Source organism: Stegostoma tigrinum, chromosome 1 (assembly GCF_030684315.1).
Source record: "Stegostoma tigrinum isolate sSteTig4 chromosome 1, sSteTig4.hap1, whole genome shotgun sequence".
Classification (NCBI taxonomy): domain Eukaryota; kingdom Metazoa; phylum Chordata; class Chondrichthyes; order Orectolobiformes; family Stegostomatidae; genus Stegostoma; species Stegostoma tigrinum.
The window spans coordinates 131,659,195-131,671,194 of record NC_081354.1 but is presented as its reverse complement, the minus strand read 5'-3'; the positions used below and the strand labels follow the sequence as shown (position 1 = coordinate 131,671,194).

Below are 12,000 nucleotides of genomic sequence, written 5' to 3'. Positions count from 1 at the left end.
AAATATTTCCCCTCTTTACCTTCAGTCTGAAAGTAAGCCATAATAGATAGTCAAGTTCGTAACTATCACCAACTATCGAACTTAAGGTTTACCTGTGTTATCAAACTTCTGTGTTGGCTCCCTGATCCCGGCTTTCAGTTTATCTTCAACTGGGTCCCATTCCATGGGAGATCTCTCCTTCCTCACCGTGCAAAGCTTACTGATGATTGAAAGGATTAAATTGATTCCTAATTTATTATGTTTAAAAAAAGCCATCGATTGCAATGTTTTTCTTCTTTTACTGTTTATCCTGTCATCTGTGGAACACCTACCCAACCCTGGGCAAGAGGTCACACTGCAAATTCTGTGTCTGATACCACCTCTCTCACTAACACCTGAAGAAGGAACGAGGCTTCGAAAGCTTGTGTTTTCAAATAAACCTGTCGGACTGTAACCTCATGTCGTATGATTTCTGACCTTGTCCACCCCAGTCCAACACTGACACCTCCACATTATGTTCTCTAGTTTTGGGCTCCCTTACCCTGGGGAAAAGACCTTGCTTATTCACCTTATCTGAGCCCCTCATGATTTTATAAGCCTCTATATGGTCACCCCTCAATCTCCAAATCTCCAGGGAAAAAGTCCCAGCCTATCCAGCCTCTTCTTATAACTCAAATCCAATTTCAGTAAGATCCTTCTATGTCTTTTTTGCATCCGTTTAATAACATCTTTCCTGTAGCAGAATGACCTGAATTGTATGCATGACTCCCAAGTGTGGTCTTGCCAATGTCAGGTACAGCCATAATGTGACGTCCCAACTCCTGTGCTCAATGCTTTGACCAAGGAATGCAAGCGTGCCAGAGACCTTCTTCATCACCCTGCTTACCTGTGAAGCCACTTTCAATTAACCATGTACCCACACCCCTAGGTTTCTCTGTTCAACAACACTTCCTGGGGCGCTACTGTTAACTGTCTAACCTGTCCTGGTTTGTGTTACCAAAATGCAACATCTTGCATTTATCTAAATTAAACTCCATCTGCCACTCCTTGGCCTACTGGCCCACTTGATCAAGATCCTGTTGTATTGCTAGATAATGTACAGATCGAGTACAGTTCTGGTCACCACACTGTCAATAGGATACTTTTGAAAGGGCACAGAAAAGGTTTACCAGGATGCTCTCTGATGAAGGGTCTAGGCCCGAAACGTCAGCTTTTGTGCTCCTGCGATGCTGCTTGGCCTGCTGTGTTCATCCAGCTTCACACTTTGTTATCTAGGTTTACCAGGATGTTCACTGCTATGTGGGGATTTTAGCTGTGAAGGAATGATGGATAGATTGAGTTTGTTTTCACTGGAACTCAGGAGGTTGAGAGGTGACCTGGTAGAGGTTTATAATGTTGTGAATGGCATGGATAGAGTGGAAAGTATGAGGCCTTTTCCCTTGGTTGGGGAGTCGGGGGGTGGTCAATTACTAGGGAACACAGGTTCAAGGTGTAAGGGGAGAAGTTTAAAAGACATGTGCAAGGCATGCTTTTCACAAAAAGTGCCTGGAATGTGCTGCTAGAGGAAGCGGTGGAAGCAGACACAACAAAAGCATTCAGGAGCACTTGGACGGGCACACGAATAGGAAGAGAATAGAGGGATATGGATCCTGTAAATGAAGGCAGTTTTAGAGTGGAAGGGAAAAGTGGAAAAGGTTTGCAAGCTGAAGCGCCTTTTCTTGTGCTGTATTGTTCTTTGTTCTTTTCTCTTTTATCCTTCTTACTTTCCACTACGCCATTAATTTTTGGTGTCATCTGCAACTCACCCATGGCTATTGATGATACAGATGTCTCTGCTGGGGGCCTGCAGTTTCTTCCCTAGATTTGCATAATGTCATGGGATGCATGAGATCAGGTCCTGGAATTTGAAAAGGTAAAGAGCTTGGAAGAAAGGTATGAACAAAAAGGAAATAAATCACAATTAATTTAAGTAAAGAGCAATGAAGTTGTGTGTTAGAGTTAGGGTTCAGGTTAGTAAGACACAAGGTAAAGCAGGCAAAAGGAAAAATTAACTGGATATTCTGTGGAAAGTGTAGATTGTAGGGAAGGTTAAAAGACTGCAGTGTATATTTTTAAAAAATATAGGCTTATTTACAGCCACTGGCCTTTCCCATTCTTAAACAATTTTTACACTCCCAAATTGGGAGTGCATGAGTGAAGTGATTGAACTTCTAATCACGGGGCGTGTGGGAAACAAACAATATTTCGACTCTCAAATGCTGCAAAGATGCCATTCAAAGTAGGAGAGGTTTATGAAAGAAATTTGGTAAAAGGATGGGTAGAGTAATACAGCATGGAAGCAGGCCCTTTGGCCCAAACTGGTCCATGCTGACCATGGTGTCCACTCAGCTAGTTCCAGTTGCTTGCATTTGGTCCATATCTCTAAACTCTTCCCAGCCATGTATCTAACCAAATGTTCTGTAAATGTTGCTATTGTACCTTCTCAACCACTTTCTCTGGCAGCCCATTCCATACATGCACCACTCTCTGCGTGAAGAAGTTGTCTGTCAGGTCCTTTTTAAATCTTTGTCCTCTCACCTTAAACCTATACCCTCAAGTTTTCAATTTTTCATCCTGGGGAAAAATACGATATGCATTCATCCTATCTTTGCCCCTCATGATTTGATACACCTCAATAAGGTGTATATTCTCCTACGTTCCAAGGAATAAAGACCTATCCTGGCCAACCTCTCCTTATAACTCTGTCTTGCAACATCCTCATAAATCTCCTTCGCACACTTTCCAGTTTAACTATGTCTTTCCTATATCAAGGTGACCAAAACTGTACACAATACTCCCAAGTGCACCCTCACCAACAATTTATACAACTGTAACATAATGTGCAATTACATCATTCCTACAATGTAGCATGCAATTTTCTGATTGGGGCCTAACCAGCGTTTGATACAATTCCAGCATAACCTCCTTACTGTTCTGTTCTATGCCTCAGTTAAAAGAGACAAGTATTCCAGAAGCTTTCTTAACCACTTTATCTACCTGCCTTGCTACCTTTAGGGATCTGTAGATACACACAGCATTGTCCCTCTGGTCTTTCTAGGAACATAACATTTATAGCACAATCCCTTGCCTTGTTAACTCTCCCCAAACACATTGCTTCATTCTTTTCCTGTTGAATGCCTCTTGCCACTGTTTTTCCAACCTGACCAGTTCATTGACAACCTCCTGTAGTTCTTAGCTATCTATCTCACTCTACCAATTTTCATATCATCTGTGAATTTCTTGATCATATACCTAAGATTTTAATCTGAATCATTAATTTACAGCACAAACAGCAACTGAGCTCTGTGAAAGCCCGCTGTAAACAGACTTCCAGTCACAGAAATATTCCTCTGCTGTCAACGTCTGCTTCCTGCATCTCAGCCAATTTAGGATCCCATGCACCACTTGGATTCCATGTGCTCTTACTTAGTCTACCATATTAAAAGCCTTGTTAAAATCTGTACAAACCATCTCAAATGCACTAGCCTCATAAACTCTCCTGGTTCCGAAAAAATTCAAACAAATTGGCAAATTTAGGAAATAGGAGCAAAGTTAGGCCATTGGCCTTTCAAACCTGCTCCTTCACTATTTTCTATTCAGTATTCTCATATAAATCAGTTCTCTATTCCCACTATCTCTCCATCCCCTTTGATAGGCATAGACCAGGAAACTTCAGGCCAGTCATTCTAAGCTCAGTGCTGGTGAAGTTATTAGAAAGAATTCTGAGTAACTATATATATATGCAAATGGAGAGCACTGGTTTGGACTGGTATATTTGGACTTTCAGAAAGCACTTGATACAGTGCCACATGGCAGGTTGGTTAGCAAATTACAAATGTTTGGAATTAATGGATTCTTGGCAGCAAGGAATAAAAGTTGGCTAAGAGATAGGAAACAGGGTAGGTACAGATGGGCATTTCTCAGATTGGAGAGGTGTGAAAGTGGATTTCCCCAGGGATCAGAATTAGGGCTGTTGCGTTTTTGGATTCATACAAATGATTTGGATTTGGATGTTGGAAGCAATATCTATAAGTTTGCAGATGATACTAAGCTAGGGAGAATTGTTAAATGTGAGGATAATGCTATGTGACTTCAGAGGGACATTGACAAGTTGTCCAAATGCGCAGACATTTGGCAGATGAATTTCAATGCAGAAGAATGTGAGATAATGCATTTTGGTAGAAGAAACATGGAGAGACAATACAGGCTCAATGGTACAACTTTGAGGGGAGTACAGGAGCAGAGGACCTCAGGGTTTGCATAAATGATTCTCTGAAGGTGACTGGACAAGTTAGAACTGTTCTTAAGAAGGCTTATAGGATTCTTGGATTTGTAAATAGAAGCAAATAGTACAAAAGCAAGAAAGTGGAGAATTGTGTTCGGTTCTTGGCACCATATTTAAGGAAAAATGTTAAAGCCCTGGAGAGGTTTCAAAGGGGATTTACTAGAATAATACCAGAAATGAGGGATTTTAGGTACAATGAAAGATAAGAGAAATTGGGCTTATTCTTGGAGCAGAGAATATTATGAGGCGATCACATTGAGGTGTTCAAAATTATGAACTATTTTGACAGTATAGAATAAGATATTCTGCTTCCACCAGTTGTCATATCAGTAACTAGGCGGGCACAATTTTAAGATTGTCAGCAAGATAGCCAGGAGTGAGTTGAGGAGAAACTTCTTTATTCAGAGAGTTGTCAGGATTTGGAATGCACTGCTTGGGGAGTGGCGAAGGCTAATCCCATAGGAGGTTTCAATAGAGAGCTGGATACATATTTAAAAGTGATGAATTTAGATGGCAATTGAGATAGGGCTGGAGACTGGGATTAGCTGGGTAGCTCTTTTGGGAGTTGGTTTAGACATGATGGATCAAATGGCCTCCTTCTGTAATGTAAAATTCTATGATTCGGAGTTAATTAGCAATAGTCAGTATGGATTTGTTAAGGGATGGTCATTTGGATAGGACCTGCAGAGAGGTGGTCACCCTGCAGTGTAAGATTCCAAAGGCAGCGAGAGAGTGGGTGATGATCAGGCCGAGTAGGAGGACCAAGCAGGTAATTCAGGAATTCCCTGACTCCATTCGGCTGCAGAACAGATACATTGCTTTGGATAGTGCTGGGGAGAATGTCCTTTCTGAAAACTCTTGACGAGGTCCCACATAAGAGATTAGCATGTAAACTTAAAATGCATGAGATTGGCCGTAGTGTACTAACATGAATAGACAACTGACTGGCAAACAGGAAACAAAGAGAAGGAATAAATGGACCATTTTTCAAGTGGCAGCTAGTGACTAGAAGGACACCACCGGGATTAGTACTTGGACCCCGCAATCTGTATGATTGATTTATATGTGGGAATGGAATGTAATATCTCCAAGATTGTAGATGACTCAAACTGGGTAGGAGGGAGAGCTGTGAGGAGGATGCAAGACTACCTCAGTGTGATTCAGACAAGTTGCGTGATCAGGCAGATCCATAGTAGATGAAGTATAATGTGGATAAATGCGAAGTTATCCACTTTGATAGCAACAGCAGGAAGGCAGATTATTGTCTGAACGGTGATCGATTGGAAATTGGAAGGCGCAATGGAACCTGGGTGTCCTTTCACACCAGTTGCTGAAAGTAAACGTGCAGGTGCAGCAGACAGTGAAGAAGGCAAAAGGTGTGTTGGCTTTCATAGTGAAAGGATTTGAGTACAGGAACAAGGATGTCTTATTGTCACAAAACAGGGCCTTGGTGAAACTGGAATATTGTGTGCAGTTTTGGATGGTTTATCTGAGGAAGGATGTTTTGGCAATGGAGGAAGTACAACAAAGAGCTACCAGACTGAATCCTGGGATAGCAGTACTGACATATGAAGAATGACTGGATCAGTTAGGACTGTGTACAGTGGAGTTTGAAGAATTGGGTGGTGGGGGGAAGATTCCCTAGAAATTTACAAAATCCTAACAGGAATAGACAGGGTTAAAGGCAGGAAGAATGTTCCTGATGACAGGGTAGTCCACTGCAAAGGTCACATTCTAAGAATTCAGGGTAGGACATTTAGGACTGAGATGAAGAGAAATTGCTTCACCCGGAAACTGGTGCACCAGTGGAATTCTCTGCCACAGAGAACAGTTCAAGCTAGAACATTGAATGTTTTCAAGAAGCAGGTAGATATAGTTTGTAAGGCTAAAGGGATCGAAGAGTCCGGGGAGAAAGCAGGAACAGAATACTAATTAGGAAGAATAGTCATGATCGTACTGAGTGGCAGAGCAGGCTTGAAAAGCTGAATGGCCTACTCCTCCTGTTTTCTATGTGAGAAGTTGTAGAAATGGAGGCAGCGAAGGATGGTGTTGAATGTCCCAGTGTTTTCTTGGTCCAAGACAATGATTGATCAATGAAAGAAAATTCTACTGGAGTTGGTGAAAATTAATTACTTGCAATCCCTCAAGAAATGTTTGGATAAATTTCTGGAAGACAAGGTGATCATAAGGTTTTGGGAGGCCTGGTGATGTTATCACTAATCTATTAATCCAGAATCCCAGGGAATTTTCTGTAGATTCACATTAACATCCCATTGTGGCTGTTAGTGGAACTTGAATTCAATAAGAATCTGAAATTAAGAGTCTAATGGTGACTGTGAAACCATTATCATCTGTTGGAAGAAAAAATCCATCTGGTTTACTAATGTCCTTCAGGGATGGAAATTGCTATTTTTACCTGGTTTGGTTGACATATAACTCCATACCCATAACTACCTTCTGCACAATTAGGAATAGACAGTAGCTGCTAGCTTGATTGATTGATTTTATTGTCACGTGTACTGAAATACAGTGAACAGCTTTGTCTATGAGCGGTACAGCAGATCATAGCAAGCAAAGGATGTACAGATCAAAAAGATTGAGAGGCATACAGTTTACATTACAGGTTACATTGCAGGATACATTATTTGAGGCTGGAGTCCATTTAACAGTCTGATAATGGCCGGAAAGAAGCTGTTCCTGAACCTGCTCGTGCGTGTGTTCAGGCTTTTGTAATTTCTGCCTGATGGAAGAGGTTGCAGGACGTCATTACCAGCTTGTGATGGGCTTTTGATGATTTTTGCTGCCTTTCTGCAGCAGCGAGCTGTGTCAATAGAGTCCATGGATGGAAGGTTGGTTTCTGTGATGGCCTGGGCTGTGCACACCACATTGTGCAGTCTCTTACAGTCTTGGGCAGAGTATTTGCCATAACAGGCCATTATGCACCTGGACAGTATGCTATCTGATCAAAGCTATGCATCTGTAGAAGCTGATGAGGGATCATATGGATATGTCAAATTCCCTGAGCCGCCTGAGAAAGAAGAGGCGTTGTTGTGCCTTCTTGACTGTCGCATTTAAGTGGGAAGTCCAGGACAGGTCGTTGGTTATTGTCACTCCAAGGAACTTGACGCTCGCCACCCTCTCAACCTCAGTTCTGTTGATATAGATGGGGGCGTGTTCTCCTCTTTTCTTTCTGTTTCGGCTTTTGCTTGTAACTTGGGAGGAGGAACACAGTGCTGTGGTCAGAATTTCCGATGTGTCAGTGGGGGATTGAGAGGTAGGTGTCTTTGAAGTTTGTGTAGCAGTGGCCCAGAAGTGGCCTGGCCAGTTATGTCCACATACTGTAAATGGGCATTTAAAGCGTCATTGCAAACCAGAAAGAATCTCAAACCCTTCCTAATGCACCCATTCAGAAGGAGATGTGATCTCTCAATGTGGTACCCAATTGTTTCTTAAATAATTCCAGATTTTTTGCCTCTACTGCTCCATGCAGATGTACTGTTTTCATTGTTTATGTCAAGAAGAATTTTCTGGTATGAGTCCTAACTATTTTATTAGCTTAAATCTCTGCCGTCTTGTTGTAATTTGACAATTCAATTCATGGGTGCAGCAGTGCAGTATTTACATTATTCTACTGGTAATCCAGGGAGGAAGAGTGAAAGTTCTAATGTAATAGTTTGGGAATATGAATTGGACATTTCTAGCTTTTCCATAAATGTTTCTGCTCTTCTGTACACCCTCCCTTTTGTTCTATTTACCATTATCCCTTCATTGTTTTTATCTTCTGTACTGCCCTGTGCGTCATTCCCCCAGGTTTGAGTGACAGCCAGGCCTGCAGTTTGGTCATTAGGTTGGGAATTAAAATAGTGCCCGAATGTGGCAACTGACAATGAGCCTGCAATTTCTTTGTCAGTGCTCACTGACATCCAATCCTGATGTAAAACTCAGGTTAGGCCATCCCTACAGTTGAGAAATGTGTGAGGTGAATACATATAAATTACGCAAAGTAGGACTCCTGAGCTTCAATGGAGTCTAATGGAAATTAAAATGGGGAGAATTGCTTTTCAGGCTCCTGACTGACTTTCAGTATACCACCGCATAAAGATCTATACTGGGATGCATACAGCTTTATTAAAGTTTAAATTATGATTTGCTTCCGCAGATCCGCAGCTCTTGAGCAGTTTAAATCTTTGGGTGCGGAACCACTAGAAGTAAACATTAAAGAGTCTGGAGAAGGTACAGGGGGTTATGCCAAAGTAATGTCCAAGGAGTTCATCGATGCAGAGATGAAGCTGTTTGCGAAACAGTGTCGAGAGGTAGATATAATCATCAGTACGGCCCTCATTCCAGGTAGGATATTTCATAGCTGGAATATTCAAATTAGTTTGGATGGCTTGGAAGTCGACGTACTAAATTTAGTGTTTCTTACCTTGCAACAAATAGATTAGCCTGCTAGTTCAGTACAAAATTAGACTCATGTCAAAGCCAATGGAAAAATTGTGGTTGGATCTGAGATTTCAAAGTAATTAGAGGCTGCTTGGGTAGAAAAGAGTGTGAGAGTCATGTAAACATGTATGGTTCAATGCAAAACAAAAGAAGTTAACTTTGCTTCGAAGAGTATCCTTATTTGATACTGAGTAAAATGAAACTGTTTTAAAGTCTGAGAAAAATAAAAATGAATATGCAGAGTGTATTGATATTGCTGTTTGGTATTTTAAAGTGATGAAAGCAGTAGCAATACCTGTCTAGCCTTTATCATTCTGGGAATATTGGTATTCCTCACACAAGAAAATCTTGGCTAAACCTTGACTAGTAATATGCACAGCATTGTAACATGATTGTATTAGAATTGGCACAGCCCCCTGTTATTAAAATCAAGTTCTTCGGGTCGGTGACTTTCTGATGCGCAAAAACCTGAGACAACCTCCCTGAAACTTCCTTTACCATTAGCATTAGGCTTTATTGTCACATGTACTCAAATACAGGAATGTGGTAAAAACTGTATGAGTCATCATTCTCTGGTGCCATGTTGGTTACACCCTCGATTACAAAACTGGAATAAAAATACAGCAGAAGTAAAAGGAACAAAGCCAAAAGGAATGCAATGTGTCTAGATATTAGAGCCTAATTTAGGGCTTATCTCTGTGTGGGAACTCAGACCACGGGCAGAGCTGAATGCTTGTTGCCACTACTGCCCTGCCTTCGATCTCCTCCTTCTGCTACTGCTGCCTCTGATTCCAATATAGTTTCAGACCAGACCCTATGTATTTAGCTAAAGGTTCAAAAGTATGAGAGGAAGAGGTTGTCCCTGGATCCCTGGAACACTGGTAGGCGCAGAACCCAAACCTGCACCACTGGGGGCAGTAAATGCTTTAGTAAACTGAGGAGTGATTTGTGCAGCATTGTTCTTCAGTGCATCTGCATCCCCTCTTCCTCTCATCTCCCCTCTTGCTTTATTCTCCCCCAGATTCCGTGACCGTCAAAGCACCTGACTGAATGTCAACTCAGTATGGATGCCATGAAAGCTGCCAGCGTGCTGTAGCTGGTGTCTGCTGGCAGCCTGACCCTGGAGGACTTGATTTTTCTTAGGTCTTATAAACCCTACCTGGACTTCTTCAAAGCCATTTCTTCTATCCAAACCCCACAAAGATCCTGGGATGATGGGAACTGCAGATGCTGGAGAATCCAAGATAACAAAGTGCGAAGCTGGATGAACACAGCAGGCCAAGCAGAATCTTAGGAGCACAAAAGCTGACGTTTCGGGCCTAGACCCTTCATCAGAGAGGGGGATGGGGTGAGGGTTCTGAAATAAACAGGGAGAGAGGGGGAGGCAGACCGAAGTTGAATAGAGGAGAAGATAGGTGGAGAGGAGAGTATAGGTGGGGAGGTGGGGAGGGGATAGGTCAGTCCGGGGAGGATGGACAGGTCAAGGAGGCGGGATGAGGTTAGTAGGTAGGAAATAGAGGTGCGGCTTGAGGTGGGAGGAGGGGATAGGTGAGAGGAAGAGCAGGTTAGGAAGGCAGGGATGAGCTGGACTGGTTCTCCGGGACTCCCTTGTCCACTCCACACTCCCCTCCAAATCCACCACACCGGCACCTTCCCCTGCAACCGCAGGAAGTGCTACACTTGCCCCCACACCTCCTCCCTCACCCCCATCCCAGGCCCCAAGATGACATTCCATATCAAGCAGATGTTCACCTGCACATCTGCCAATGTAGTATATTGTATCCATTGTACCCGCTGTGGCTTCCACTACATTGGGGAAACCAAGTGAAAGCTTGGGGGCTGCTTTGCAGAACACCTCCTCTCAGTTTGCAATAAACAACTGCACCTCCCAGTTGCAAACCATTTTAACTCACCCTTCTATTCCTTAGATGACATGTCCATCCTGGGCCTCCTGCAGTGCCACAATGATGCCACCCGAAGGTTGCAGGAACAGCAACTCATATTCCGCTTGGGAACCCTGCAGCCCAATGGTATCAATGTGGACTTCACCAGCTTCAAAATCTCCCCTCCCCCACTGCATCCCAAAACCAGCCCAGCTCGTCCCCACCTCCTTAACCTGTTCTTCCTCTCATCTATCCCCTCCTTCCACCTCAAGCCACACCTCCATTTCCTCCCTACTAATCTCATCCCACCCCCTTGGCCTGTCCATCCTCCCCAGACTGACCTATCCCCTCCCTACCTGCCCACCTATACTCTCCTGTCCACCTATCTTCTCCTCTATCCATCTTCGGTCGTCCTCCCCCCCCCCCCACCTCCCTATTTATTTCAGAACCCTCACCCCATCCCCATCTTTGATGAAGGGACTAGGCCTGAAATGTCAGCTTTTGTGCTCCTCAGATGCTGCTTGGCCTGCTGTGTTCATCCAGTTTCACACTTTATTATCCCACAAGGATCCTAATGTTTCAAGCACATCCAGGAGGCTGGATAAGTCTGGATGTAGGGTCTACCTTCTCCCAACAGATCATTTAAGTGAGGCCGAAACCTCAATGTTTTTTTTACTGCCAGCTTTCGGGCGGGTAGCACAAGCTCACAACAAATTTGCCTTGAGTTTCAGGCAGTAATGGAAGACCACCCTAAATGTGACTTTGGTAATCGTATTGAATTAGATATATAACAATTGTGTCTTAGCTGAAATTGTAAACTAATGGGCAAGCATAGACAACAATAACTAGATTTATCTGGCACTTTTCACGTGGGAAGGTATGCTGAGATATTTACTTGAAGCATTATCAAACTACGTTTGACACAGAATTGTGTAACAAGACTTTTAGACAGGTGACCGCAAACCTGATGAAGAGGTAGGTTTTAATGTGCATTTCTAAAGAGGAAACAGAGGTAGAGAGGTTTACGAGGGGAATTCCAGATCTTTAGTGTCTAGGCCTAGGCACAGTCAACACAGTGGATTGATGGAAATCAGGAAAGCTCTAGAGGTCGGAATTGGGGAAATGCAGAGATCTCAGAGAGCTGCACAGTCAATTTATCTCATTGGTACAACCAGAAATACCCTTGACTAGTTTACTAGCAAGGCCCTAATATTTACTGCAGGATTTCATTGATAAAGTTTGCTAAAGCCAGGAAGAATTTAAACAACAGTAGATTCTGTGCCTAATATGATTAGCCAAAATGACTAGTATCCTGGAGTTTTAGTGAGAGGAAGTTGCTCCCAGCTGAATCTGAGCATGAGGAATCAATTT

General features: G+C 42.9%; 1 protein-coding gene across 1 annotated transcript in view; it reads left to right on the top strand.

Moving 5' to 3' along the window:
• The window catches only part of LOC125452996 (NAD(P) transhydrogenase, mitochondrial-like), a 189,666-nt gene that overhangs the window by 28,593 nt on the left and 149,073 nt on the right, over positions 1-12,000 (top strand). The window contains exon 6 of the mRNA XM_048532046.1: positions 8,463-8,650. Within this exon, the coding sequence (XP_048388003.1) occupies positions 8,463-8,650 (188 nt within the window). The remainder of the gene's footprint in view (positions 1-8,462; positions 8,651-12,000) is intronic.